Source organism: Paramisgurnus dabryanus, chromosome 17 (genome assembly GCF_030506205.2).
Source record: "Paramisgurnus dabryanus chromosome 17, PD_genome_1.1, whole genome shotgun sequence".
NCBI classification, from domain to species: domain Eukaryota; kingdom Metazoa; phylum Chordata; class Actinopteri; order Cypriniformes; family Cobitidae; genus Paramisgurnus; species Paramisgurnus dabryanus.
In genome coordinates, this window is record NC_133353.1 from 22856451 (window position 1) to 22870016 (window position 13566).

Genomic DNA, 13566 nt, shown 5'->3' on the forward strand with positions numbered 1-13566 from the left:
TCTTAAAAAACTGTATTTTTTCTGAAATCAACAAAACATTAACTATTAATGTAAAGTTCATTATGATAAAATGCATTTTATTCTGATTGACTCACACAGTAATATTGGCTTTTGCAATTTCCAAATGCCGTAAATATACTTCAATGTCATAATTTTGTAAACACATCAAGCAGCATTTACTGTAAGAGGTTACATGGAACAGAGAGGGGAGAGGGAGAAGATAGAGGGAGAGATACAGAGAAAGTGAGTGACAGAGTGAACGTTTTATGCATGTGAGAGTGCGGGGGGAGCAAATAAGAAAAGAGAGAGAGAGAGAGAGAGAGAGAGAGAGAGAGAGTCAGAGCAAACACAAGGATAGCAGGCTTGACATATACATATTCGCAGTGAACAAACACAAATCCTAATGCCAGAGAGACGAAGCAACTGAGAGAAGAAGGTCATCTCTAGAACATTGAAAGAACGGTATGTCGTCTCGGCGTTTTAGACCGATTATTAGTCAAGATTCAGTTAGGATTTATATTCTTGGTATTGGGTGCACCTGGGAAAGCCGAGTGTCAGCACAATGCAAAAAAAGGCTGAAAAACACATCTGAAGGTTTTGTTGATGTGTCCTGATTTGTAATATGTATTTCTTTTTTTAACTGTAGTCCTGTTTCTCATTTGTCCTTGGTGAATTGTCTCTGTATATATTGTCACTTCACAGGTGGGTCGGACGTGTAGACCAAAACTCTCAGTGGAAGGCTGGAAATGGGAATTCAGGAGGTTCTGCTTTGAACTGACAGACATACATTTTGATGCCACATCACTGAAAGTTGACAGGAGACTGTAGCATTCCTGAGGGTCACAATGGAGAAACTCTCGGAGAAAGAGAAAGAGCTGATCCGGGACAGTTGGGAGAGTCTGGGAAAGAACAAGGTGCCACATGGAATTGTACTGTTTACTAGGTAATGTATTCATCATACTGCATGCTGACATAGACAAAACTGTATTGCAGCTAGGATGATGCTGTGCAAATTAATCGACATGTCTATTTAAAAAGTTAAAAAAAACAGAATTGCATATAAATAATTAAATACAAATATGTAACGTAAATAAAACAGATAATTGTCAAAACTGTTTGCTGTTAGCTGTTTGCCATAGTTCAAAGATTTACCAGATGAAATTCATTATTGTGCTTTGATGGCATTTGATCATGTGTTCTGCCTTGTAAACGATCCTATGACCTTGGCCTTTCCGGTACTGCTGAGCTACAGGAACACACAATTAACACGCTGGCTATAGCATTTATTTCAAATCCATCACAAATCTTCCTTCAGTCTCCCGCTGTCTGTTCCTCTAACCACAGCTCAGTAAGAGGCTTGACTTGTTGCTTGGCGACAGGAGCTGCAAGATCATTTTCATCTGAATTGCCTTCTCAGTGAAAAGATGCTCCTTAGTTCCTTTTCAATTTCAGCCTAAAGGATATCAATTATTTTTTGAAAAGAGTTAAAGTGATTAAACAGTGACACATTGCTGAAACATTCAAGTCTATGTGGAAAACAGTTAAAACAGTTGTTGAAGATATCCGTGTCAGTAAAATGTGTAGTGTGCAAAATGCTTTGATTTACGTGCAAAAAATTTCTTTGATAGGCTATTTGAGTTGGACCCAGCACTGCTTGATCTTTTTAGCTACAGCACAAACTGTGGGGTTCTACCTGAATGCCTCTCTAGCCCAGAGTTCCTCGAGCATGTCACCAAGGTAAGATTTTCTTTGTACTCTGATGCTCACATTATGTTGACAGAAGAAAACTCAATGTTTTCCATTTAGACCAAGGACTGAATCGACTTCTGGAGGACCACCATTTTGCAGAGTTTAGTGCCAATCCTTGTCAATCACACCTGAACAGGCAAATCGAGATCTTTAGGATTACTAAATAACTGGAATTGTCCAAATAACATAGTCAAGTCGATTATTTTTTTGTACAATGTTTCATTCCTTCAAAGTAGCTTAACAAGAAAGGCGAAGAAATAAAATAAATAATAATAGAAAAACTGACATTTTAAAATATATAGAATATTTAATAGAATATATAGCATTCTTGCAAATTGTATTGTCCTTATCAATAGATTATAATCTAATGATATGGTGTATACTTTTTCTTTAACCATCATAGTAATTAATATAATAAATAACAGGCGTGCAAAAAGTGCATCCATCCTTTACAGAAGTAATCCACATGACTCCAAGGGGTTAAAAAATGTCTTTTGCGGGTAATCAATGCGATATTGTAAGAAAAATATCCATATTTTAAACTTTATAAACTACAATAACTAGCTACTAGCTTCCAGTTACGAGTCACTGTGCAATGTATCCATGGCAATGAACGCCCACTACGCTAAACCTCTTGCGTGAATTGCGTGAATCCAAGATAGTGCCAATACCGAAAGCTTATTACAGTTTATAAAGTTTGAAATATGGATATTTTTCTTACAAAATTGCATTGTTTTCCCACAGAAGATTTTTAGTAACCCATTTGAGTCGTGTGGATTACTTCTGTGAAGGATGAATGCACTTTTTTGGGGTTTAAAATCAGACGTTCCCTTTTTTTTACCATTATAAAGCTTGGAAGAGCAAGGACTTTTACTTGTTAATTGCTTGTCTGAAAAATGATGAAAAATGATTTGGAATGCGCACATTCTTATTTTGAGCCAGAGACAAAAGAAAGTGTAAATGTCATTTTGGTTGAAATTGAGATTTTCATTAAAATAAGTACACATTTGCTGTAATTATGCAGCTGGTTGCCAGTAACTTACAGTAGAAGATAAAGACTGAAAATGTTTCATGTTTATTTAACTTTGAAAAAAATGTTGACAGTAAATAACATAAATGTAAAATCTACAGTAAGTTTCTGGCAGCTAGTTGCTTTTTTACAGTGATACATTAAGCCCTCATCTAGCAATCCCAATGCTCTAAATAGTCATTAAAGGAGGGGTGCATGATTTTTGAAAAAAAAAAACACTTTGGAAAAGAGAGTCCGGCCAAGTACCATAACACAGTAGCCTACCATAACACACTTTTAGCCAATCGGCATGTCTACTAACTGACATCGTTGCCTGGGTTGCGTATCTGTGGGGCGGGTCTATCAAAAGAAGGTCCAGATTCTATTGGGGTAGGAGAGTGTTTGTTTAGTTGATTTTTAAATATCGACGTTGGCTTTCAGAGATCATGCACCTCGCCTTTAAACATCTAAAATGATCTTTATTTGTACGTTTTCTGAGAGGTGTACCATCCAAAATGCTTAATTTACTACAAAGATAGTTGTCCATCTACATGCACGTGACATTTTGGTTTCAGTTTTAAAACATGCAGGGATTCGAAAATAAAGTTCACCACTTGTTTGATGTTAAAATAATTATCAAGAGAGATAAAGTTCAGGACCTGATTGATGTTAAAAGAGTTATTAAGAGCGACAAGACTCCACAAGGCACCGACTGATAGATCTGAAGTTTCCACACAGACGCACAAGCCCCTATATTTTTTTATTTGCTCATTTTGATTCAATTTGCCAGCATGGCTCACATATGTTAGTCGGTTTGCTTGGGGGTGATAAATCATGGGGTAATTTTGATATTTGGCTGGGTTATCTTAATCACTTAATAGTCTTCACAATAAGATGTTTACATGACTCCAGCAAACCTTTTGAGTCCTGTTTACATGCAGTTTTTATTTTTTGATTATTTGCTAATAATTGTATTATTCACCAAGCACAATGTTGAAATGATACAGCAGGTATGTTTTAATTTATTTATATTTAATGACAAACACGTTCCTAGTGACGTATTTCGTTATTCCGTGCTATATTGTGACAATGCCTGTAATGGTTTTATACGATGCTGTCGCGTTCTTTGCGCTGTTTCTGGATAAAGGCAGACTGCTAACAGTGAGTTGTGTTGACAAGAGTTTAGGGAAAATGTCCTAATGTCAAGTTTAATATGAATTTGTGCTTAAGGTGTGGGACAAAAACACATGCGCACTTCAGTTTAGATGCGATTAAAGCATGTACATGGCCATGCATTAAGATTAAAAGAAAACAACACTGTTTTTTAATATTTTACTATGTTCTTACCTCAACTTAGACTAATAAATACATACCCATGTTTTTTCAATTCGTGCACTTAACCTTTGTACGGCACGTCGTGAATGTGTAAGCATTTAGCCTAGCCCTATTCATTCCTTAGGATCCAAACAGGGATGAATTTAGAAACACTTCTATGTTTTCCCTATTTGAAGACTGTTACATGAGTAATTACACAAGTAAGTATGGTAGCACAAAATAAAAAGTGGCGATTTTTTAAACAGATAAAAAATGAGAACTTTGTTGTATGGCGGAAGAGCACTTAGTTTGCAGCACTTTGACCACGGCATGATGTTACTGCGCCAGAGGTCAAAGTGGCAATAATTAAAATTTAATTATGAGGGTCCCAGTCAACAATTTGATCTCTCAGTGAAGTCACCATGAGCTCACAAGATCCTCATAATGTGGTCACAATGTGTGGGTCACAGTGATCTAAAAGTGTAACCACACCGCACACTCATTGTGTGCTCATTTAAAGGTCACAGTATAAGGTCTCTGCACACTTATTGAGTACGTTTACATGCACAGAATAAGCGGATAACTATTAAAAATCTGCTTATTATAGAAAACTGTTTTCATGCGTTTACATGCAAATCAATAAGCCGGCTATGCAGTCAACTGCGTTTACATGGGACTTGGAGAATTATCAGTTTTCTCGCAGGCAGTGACGTCACCACCTATAGTACATAATAGTCGATCAAAAAGCCGACGGCATATCTGTCTTAAGCCATATAGTTGTATCTCTTCTCGTGTCTGCAGAACCTGTAAATGTAACATAAGCTTCTATTTTAACAGTTTCTCTGCCAACTGCTTTAGTCGAGCGGAGACTTTTATGCATTACTTTGCACTTACTTCCGCGTGTGACGTTTATCGTTCATACGCGGAGACATGTGCACATGGACAAAACCGTGAGAAAGCCGGTTAAGGTGTTTACATGCCACGCGAAATCGGCGTAATGAGCAAAAAACTACCTGTGCCGATAGGTTTTAGCTTACGCCATTTATGGGCTTTCCCCGATTAAAGAAAACCGTTTTACGCGTTTACATGACCCCACATGTTATCAGTTTATTAAGCATAATCGGCGTAAGACTGTGCATGTAAACGCACTCATTGTGAGCTCATAAAGCACCCTCCATATTTGACAAAAATGTTAAAAATCCTGGTCCAGAATGGTTGCATATCTTTGCAGGTAATGTTGGTGATTGATGCTGCTGTGAGCCATCTTGATGATCTAAATACTTTGGAGGACTTCCTATTAAACCTGGGCAGGAAACATCAGGCAGTTGGAGTCAAGACCCAGTCTTTCACTGTAAGCAGATTTTGTTATGGCCAGTCTAGTCATTTATGTATTAGAGATCTCAGTGTCCATGTTGACAGAAAAAATAAATTACACACTGCAACCGTGACGTTCAAAATGACAGCGGGTTAATGGGAGTCACAGTGAGTTTAACCATTTGGATTCTTTTATCAGTTGGTCGGAGAGTCTCTTCTCTATATGCTACAGTCCAGCCTTGGTCCAGCATACACAGCACCTCTGCGCCAGGCCTGGCTCAATATGTATGGCTTTGTGGTGTCCACCATGACCAGAGGGTGGGCCAAAAATGGAGAACACAAGTCCAACTGAGAAGGAGGTAGATTTAGATGTAAGATTCACACTGACAATATGCTGAAACACCATATGTAATAAATTATTGCTATGGAGGTTGACCAGATGTACAGTTACTTCACAAAAGTCTTTTGAAAGATCTTGATGGTTGAAGGGAACATCTGTTCGGTCAAGTTGCGTTTGGCTACACGAGCAGTCCTAGTTTTGATAGCTTGTTCTAACTGTAGTGTGAGAATGCATGAGGTGTCAGAGATAACAACGCCTATGAGGTTGATGGGAAAAATCCAGAACATAGATAGTTTATGGTTGAAATTTTAAAAGTTAAATGGGCTTTGTACATATAGTCATGACTAAATGTATTTCCTCAAACTATCTTAAATGACTGTCTAGATGTGTAGATGTTTCATGTGAGCGTGCTCAACGCAGAGGTTTGACTATGCACAGGAGTTTGGTCATCTTAACATTTTTTTAAAGATGATTTTTTTTCTGACACACCTCTTGGAATAAAGATAAGACCTTTACAATAACAACAACATTTTGATCCTATAAATAAACCTGGTCTGACTTTCCAAACATACCTGTGCACTGACAGGTTGAGGGTAATGTTAAGGAAATTACCTGAATATGGTTTAAACGCTACATATTCCAGGACCACTTAAGATTGTTGTCTTTTTTGAAAGACAAATAAAAAATTGTAGCCATAATAAGTTACAGTTTTATCTAATCATAAAATGTAGGTTAACAAGACCATTGTAGTTTTCTGGCGATGAGAGTTAATGACGAGAACTGTTACATCCAAAATAGCTTTTGGAGTTTTTCGACTGTTAATTTGTCAATCTGTGCCATCAAGTTTACATTTCCATTGTATGGGATTTATACAGCATACTCAAATGCTTACCAACAGACTTGTATAGACTGTTAAATACTCTTGTGTGGACTTAATGTGACTGTTACAGTATATCATTTTAGCTGGATGAATTATTCACTTCAGAATTGTAGATAGTACATTTTTTTATGCCAAATGGACATGAGCTAATTTTAATGATTATTTTATTTAATGACCTCTTTGCGGTTTTGTCAGCAATCATTGTGAATAATATTTGAGGAGCTCAGATGCAAAAGACGCTAAACCTCATCTCCGTCAGAAATTGATATTTTGACATCCCGGCGCGTATTATATGTTTATCAAATACATTTGCTTTAAATCAGCCAACTTTTTAACAAAGTCCTCTAACTGCATGAAGATGAATTGTCGCAAAACAAATGTCGCAAAACTACCATGGATCACATTCAAACTTGTATCCGTTGTGAGTACTTCGACCTGAATACAAGCGTGGTTCTTTTTTTTTCTTTTTTAGATTCTGACTTCATCATTAGCAATGTTTTTAGTTGCATCTTTAGTTATTTTGTTTACTATCAACTGTTTACTATGTCTTTTCCAAAGAAGTGGAAGTTTTTACCAAAAAAGCTTGCATGCACTTAGAGTGTTTTGCAGCGGAAGACAGTCAAATTTGTTAAATACCAATATTGAAATGACTAAAGTGACATTTGTAAAAAAGAATGCATTTAAATTACTGACTAATAATCTTTTCATTGCCATTAAAGTTAAATTACTGAACATAAACATTAGAGCCAGATAAAAATGCTCATTTACAAGAAAACATGCCAGACACACTTAGGGGGTTTTGCATCTGAACTCCTCATTTCTAAAAAACAAAAAAATAGTATTAGTTGGCTTATTATTATAACTATGTCAGAACAGACTTTTATTGTATTACTTAAAGAGATACATTTGTCGTTATTATGAGCTATAGAAAAATGTTAAAAAGCGATGATAACCGTTTTGCTGCTATCATATATTATTTCAGTATCTTTGTAGAAATATGGTCCTCTTTGTACAAGAGATATTTCTACATTTAAATGGTTCTGTTCTGGCCAAGTACTCAATAGGCATAGGGGTAACTGTGTGTCATGACTTTAATATGTAAAGTTTTATGTTTCATTTGATCTGTTACTGTATATTACCTACTTTAGGTATAAGCTATATATTGTGTATATTTAGGTGTATGTGGATTAATATTTTTATGTAGTGCTTAATGGTGCACTATAATATTTTTGTGTAAAACATACTATATATACTAGAATTTGTTTATCTCTTTTAAAGACTGTTCTTCATGACAATGTACCATCTGATGGCTTTCCAATAACCTCTAAGATGTCAGTCTTTATCAAATGATGATCTTATTAGTATTGATACAACTTTTTACAAAGATGCAATGTGAAAAATGTTCTTTTGTGCTAATCTATGTTTATTGAGCGTTGAAGAATTGTTCATGTGCAGTGTTTGCCCCTGTGATTTTCCTCTTGATATTCTGTGACTGAAGTGTCTCAATGTCTACCTCACTGAAGCAGCTGCTACTAAACTGGATGTTATGACCTGACTCAGTAACCAAAAAAAGTGATACGTCTATTACACTGTACATTCTGTTTTCTCAGCCGGTCACCAATCCAACACGTATCAGGATAAGTCAAGGCTCTGTGTAAACGTATTTAAAGCTTATTTGTAAAAAAATGACATAAATAAAGAGTGTCTTAAAATCATGGCTCTGACTGAATTTAATAAATTTATTTACTTATATTAAAATGTACCTTAAGATACCTTAGGGAAGATCTTAGTTTTGTTTCATTCAGAGTGTTTCGGATTAAATATTACTGTACAAGTTTTGGTCAGAAAAAGTTGCTCATGCAAATATTGATACCTATATTTTCCCCCATTACCCATGCAAATATAAGTGGAAAGCCCAGTATAAGTGGAAATGTCAGCATTATAAAATCAATTGGATTTACTGTAACAAAATTGAGCACTGCACTTTATATGAATATAGGAGGATGTAAGTCCCGCCTTCCAGTTAAAAGAACCAATCATCAATAACAACTGATATTCTCTGGGACTCTATGCAGGGCAAGACTTAAAGAGCTAAAAGCTAAAACAACCAAAATTGTTGGGCAAAAAAAATTTGTTTAAGCACATGATTACAGGATTGAATGAAAAGTAATATACAAATTCAAATAAAGAATCATTAATCACAAAACCTACATAGCCCACATTAAACTCACAGAAAGTGTAGGATGAATTTATTTTGCATTAGTCCAGTACTGTTAATTATATAGTCATAGGGACACACACTTTACACAAATGCTACCGCTTCCTAAGAATGAGTTTTAAAGGACATATCATTTAAGTGCTATAATTGGGTCCCCAGTGCTTCTATCAACCTAGAAATTGTGAAAAAGAATGACCCAGTAACTTAGTTTTGGTAAACCATTCTTTGCAAGCAGGTGAAAAGTCATTAAAATTTGGCTCCCCCTGTGATGTCAGAAGGGGATAATGCAGCCTCTTAATCTGCACTATGCAACCATGGCACTGCCATTTAGTGCAGAGATCAGCTCATTTGCATTTTAAAGGACAAACCCAAAAACGACACATTTTTGCTCACACCTGGTGGCAATTTTAACATCATAAATGATCTATTGTCAGGGACGAAAAACACACAGGGATCCCAGAGCAGATTAACAGAAATATTTATTAAGGAAATAACGAGTCAGATGGCAAACTGGGCACACTCTGCACACTGCGTTCCGCACACGCTCGGGCTCCTGCCACACGAGCGGTGGATGAGAGAGATAGGGCACACACACACAACGGGAGAAGGATCCTCCACTTAACTGGGTTCCACACCCTCAAAACACTGGCGGATGATGACTCCTGAGACGGGCAGAGAGAGAGAGAGAGTTAACGGTGCCGGAGCACGCTGGACAGTTCCAGCGAGAATGACCCGCTGCTGGACAGCGACAGAGCCGCTGAGAGTCTCACTCTAGAACTGGTAACACTGTCTCAAAGTCTTCAGTGAGCAGCCAGATCGACCACAGCAGCAGAGAGAGCAAAGTAGAGCACGGGCAAACAAACCAACGACAAGACAAGACTAGAAATAGCTGGTTAAGAAACTAGTAGGTACAAACACAGCACAAACACTGGCGTACATAGACAAACGGATCTGCAAAGACACACTAGAGACACAGGGATTAAATACACAGACCAGACGAGGGGATAACAAGCAACAGGTGAGGAAGACAAGAGGAGGCAATCACACTGAACAGGAACACCTGTGAGGAAGCACACGTGAACCTGTAAAACACATACAAACACAAGACAACCACAATACAAACAAGACAAAACCATAAATATATTTATATATAAATAAATAAATATATATATATAAATATTATATATACACACACACACACACACACACGAAAACAGAACCCTAGACTAAACAAGACATAAAAACAAAGACTAGATAATACAAGGGAGCAGGGAAGAAGTCACAAGACACTGGAAAAACGTGGTTTAATATAACAATACCAAAACCACGTTCTTCCACACAAAACATGTACTGTTAGAACCCTGCCATACAAAACTAGATATAATTACCAACACGATTAAGGCAGAGTCCTAACAGGACCCTCCCCTCAAGGGACGCCCCCTGGCGGCCCTCAAGGAGAGACACAGGACAAGACAGACTGAACACTGGACACCATCCACGAAAACATGACAAACACCAACAAAGGAAGACAAGACAGAACAACAAGAGGGTTAGGGTGGGACAACAAAAACAACAAACAAGGGAAGGGGGGCGGGGGAACAACAACGTTCACAGGAGGAGGGATGGGACTGGGACCAGGACGAGCCTTCTGACCCCGGGGAATAGCTGAGGGTTGGGTGCGTGGAGGCCGGGCAGGCCTAGCAGGGTTCTTAGGGGAGGAAACATTGGGAAAAACAAAGTCTGGTCTTGAAGGCTGAGGGGAAACAGGAACAGTGACAGGGGGCGCTGCGGCCGGCAGCGGAGACGACACAGGAACAGTCACAGGGGCCGCTGCGGACGGCAGCGGAGACGGGACAGTGACAATGACAGGGGGCGCTGCGTCCGGCAGCGGAGATGACATGGAGACTGTGACAGGGGGCGCAGCGGACGGCTGCGGAGGCAAGACAGGAATCATGACAGGGGCAATGACAGGGGGCTGCGCAAACGGCAGGGGCTGCAGCGGTGGCTGCGCAGACGGCAGGGGCTGCAGCGGTGGCTGCGCAGACGGCAGGGGCTGCAGCGGTGGCTGCGCAGACGGCAGGGGCTGCAGCGGTGGCTGCGCAGACGGCAGGGGCTGCAGCGGTGGCTGCGCAGACGGCAGGGGCTGCAGCGGTGGCTGCGCAGACGGCAGGGGCTGCAGCGGTGGCTGCGCAGACGGCAGGGGCTGCAGCGGTGGCTGCGCAGACGGCAGGGGCTGCAGCGGTGGCTGCGCAGACGGCAGGGGCTGCAGCGGTGGCTGCGCAGACGGCAGGGGCTGCAGCGGTGGCTGCGCAGACGGCAGGGGCTGCAGCGGTGGCTGCGCAGACGGCAGGGGCTGCAGCGAAACAGAGGCCGGGGAGGCGGCAGCTGACTGGAGAATTGAGGAACCTTTCTTCCTCTTTTTCTTCTTGGGACGCGGAGCAGAGTACGGGGCAGGTGGAATGAGCGCCGTGGTGGGAGTGGCAAGATCCGTGGAGGACCCCTCGGACGCCGACTCCCACGAGATCCGCCTCTCGCGCTTCCCTCGAAGGCTGTCAGGCTGGGCAGAGCTTGTAGAGCTAGATGTGGTGGGTGCTGATCTCTCTGGGACCACCATCCCGACGACGCGACCCTCTGGGATCGGTGGCAATGGGTTAGAGGAAGCAACCTCGGCTGAGACCCCGGGCTGAGGACGATTCATGGCATAGTTCATCAACTCAATCAAGCCCAGGGACCTCCGCATGCCGAACTCGTTAGGGCTGAGAGGCTCATCGAGGCCACTGTTGAAGGCGATCTTGAGCTCCTCCCAGTCTAATCCGGTCCCTCCCATGGCATATAGAAACTCAGTCACAAAAGCGCTGCACCTTCTTCCCCGCTGATGACAACCGTGTAAAAGTTGAGCCCGACGGGCTCTGTCAGCTGGATTCTGCTTAGGTTGGTCCATATCTGCGGGATCCAGTCTTGGCAGATCCGTTCTGTCAGGGACGAAAAACACACAGGGATCCCAGAGCAGATTAACAGAAATATTTATTAAGGAAATAACGAGTCAGATGGCAAACTGGGCACACTCTGCACACTGCGTTCCGCACACGCTCGGGCTCCTGCCACACGAGCGGTGGATGAGAGAGATAGGGCACACACACACAACGGGAGAAGGATCCTCCACTTAACTGGGTTCCACACCCTCAAAACACTGGCGGATAATGACTCCTGAGACGGGCAGAGAGAGAGAGAGAGTTAACGGTGCCGGAGCACGCTGGACAGTTCCAGCGAGAATGACCCGCTGCTGGACAGCGACAGAGCCGCTGAGAGTCTCACTCTAGAACTGGTAACACTGTCTCAAAGTCTTCAGTGAGCAGCCAGATCGACCACAGCAGCAGAGAGAGCAAAGTAGAGCACGGGCAAACAAACCAACGACAAGACAAGACTAGAAATAGCTGGTTAAGAAACTAGTAGGTACAAACACAGCACAAACACTGGCGTACATAGACAAACGGATCTGCAAAGACACACTAGAGACACAGGGATTAAATACACAGACCAGACGAGGGGATAACAAGCAACAGGTGAGGAAGACAAGAGGAGGCAATCACACTGAACAGGAACACCTGTGAGGAAGCACACGTGAACCTGTAAAACACATACAAACACAAGACAACCACAATACAAACAAGACAAAACCATAAATATATTTATATATAAATAAATAAATAAATATATATATATAAATATTATATATACACACACACACATGAAAACAGAACCCTAGACTAAACAAGACATAAAAACAAAGACTAGATAATACAAGGGAGCAGGGAAGAAGTCACAAGACACTGGAAAAACGTGGTTTAATATAACAATACCAAAACCACGTTCTCCCACACAAAACATGTACTGTTAGAACCCTGCCATACAAAACTAGATATAATTACCAACACGATTAAGGCAGAGTCCTAACATCTATATAGTATTTTGAGCTAGAACTTCACACATGTACTCTGGACACAACAAAGATTTATTTGATCTAAAAAACCCTTTAAAAGATTAAGGAACAGCATTTGTTCAATCTCTTCTTTCACATGTCCCAATTTCAAAAAAGAAAATACAGTTCAAGGATGTGTACTCTGTCTCTCCTCTCTGATGTGACACTATCAGAGGGCATGAGATATTGAGGCAAACTCAAGAAGCAAGATCTGCTCGCTGAGTTTCTGGATCAGATGAGCCATTACTGGATTCAATTACATTGCATTATTGTAAATGTCTTGAAATCTGACAGTTAAGTAGGGACGGTCTGCCATGTCTTTGTGGGCTAAAACAACTGCCCCCATATACTTCATGGTATTGTTTACCACTGCTTTTTAATTGGATTTGAGTGAGTTACATTTATGAGAATTCTATTTTTAATTATTATGATGCCAAATTTACTGTATAATAATGCCAAAGGATAAAAGCCACAAAACGTATGCTATATCTGTCCAGAAATGCTAAATAAAGTATATAATTGCAAGACAATGAGAGAGGGAGGGGGGGGGGAGAATAGCACAAAAATAATAAAAAAACAATACAGACTAGATATATTTATTTTTAGAAAGTCTGCAATGTGTTTTTGAAAGCAGGGCATTTGGAAATTACCATGACAACAATGATAAGCACAGTGAGAATGAGTGTGTGGAGTGTTTATATTTTCAGACTGAGACAGAAGAGTTGTTCAGAAAGGAATTGGGTTCAAGCGACAGTTCATTTTC

General features: G+C 40.2%; 1 protein-coding gene across 2 annotated transcripts; it reads left to right on the forward strand.

The window, feature by feature from the left end:
• Positions 1-313: 313 nt before the first annotated feature.
• Positions 314-8312, forward strand: ngb (neuroglobin). 2 transcript variants are annotated; one of them, XM_065288619.1, is made up of 5 exons: positions 314-462; positions 703-943; positions 1629-1737; positions 5304-5423; positions 5586-8312. In XM_065288619.1, exons 2-5 carry the CDS (start codon positions 846-848, stop codon positions 5736-5738), a joined length of 480 nt encoding a protein of 159 aa, XP_065144691.1. In that variant the 5' UTR covers positions 314-462; positions 703-845; the 3' UTR covers positions 5739-8312. The 2 variants fall into 2 exon arrangements, with proteins under 2 accessions (XP_065144691.1, XP_065144692.1); XM_065288620.1 differs by having other exon boundaries at positions 319-462; positions 647-943.
• Positions 8313-13566: the final 5254 nt, after the last annotated feature.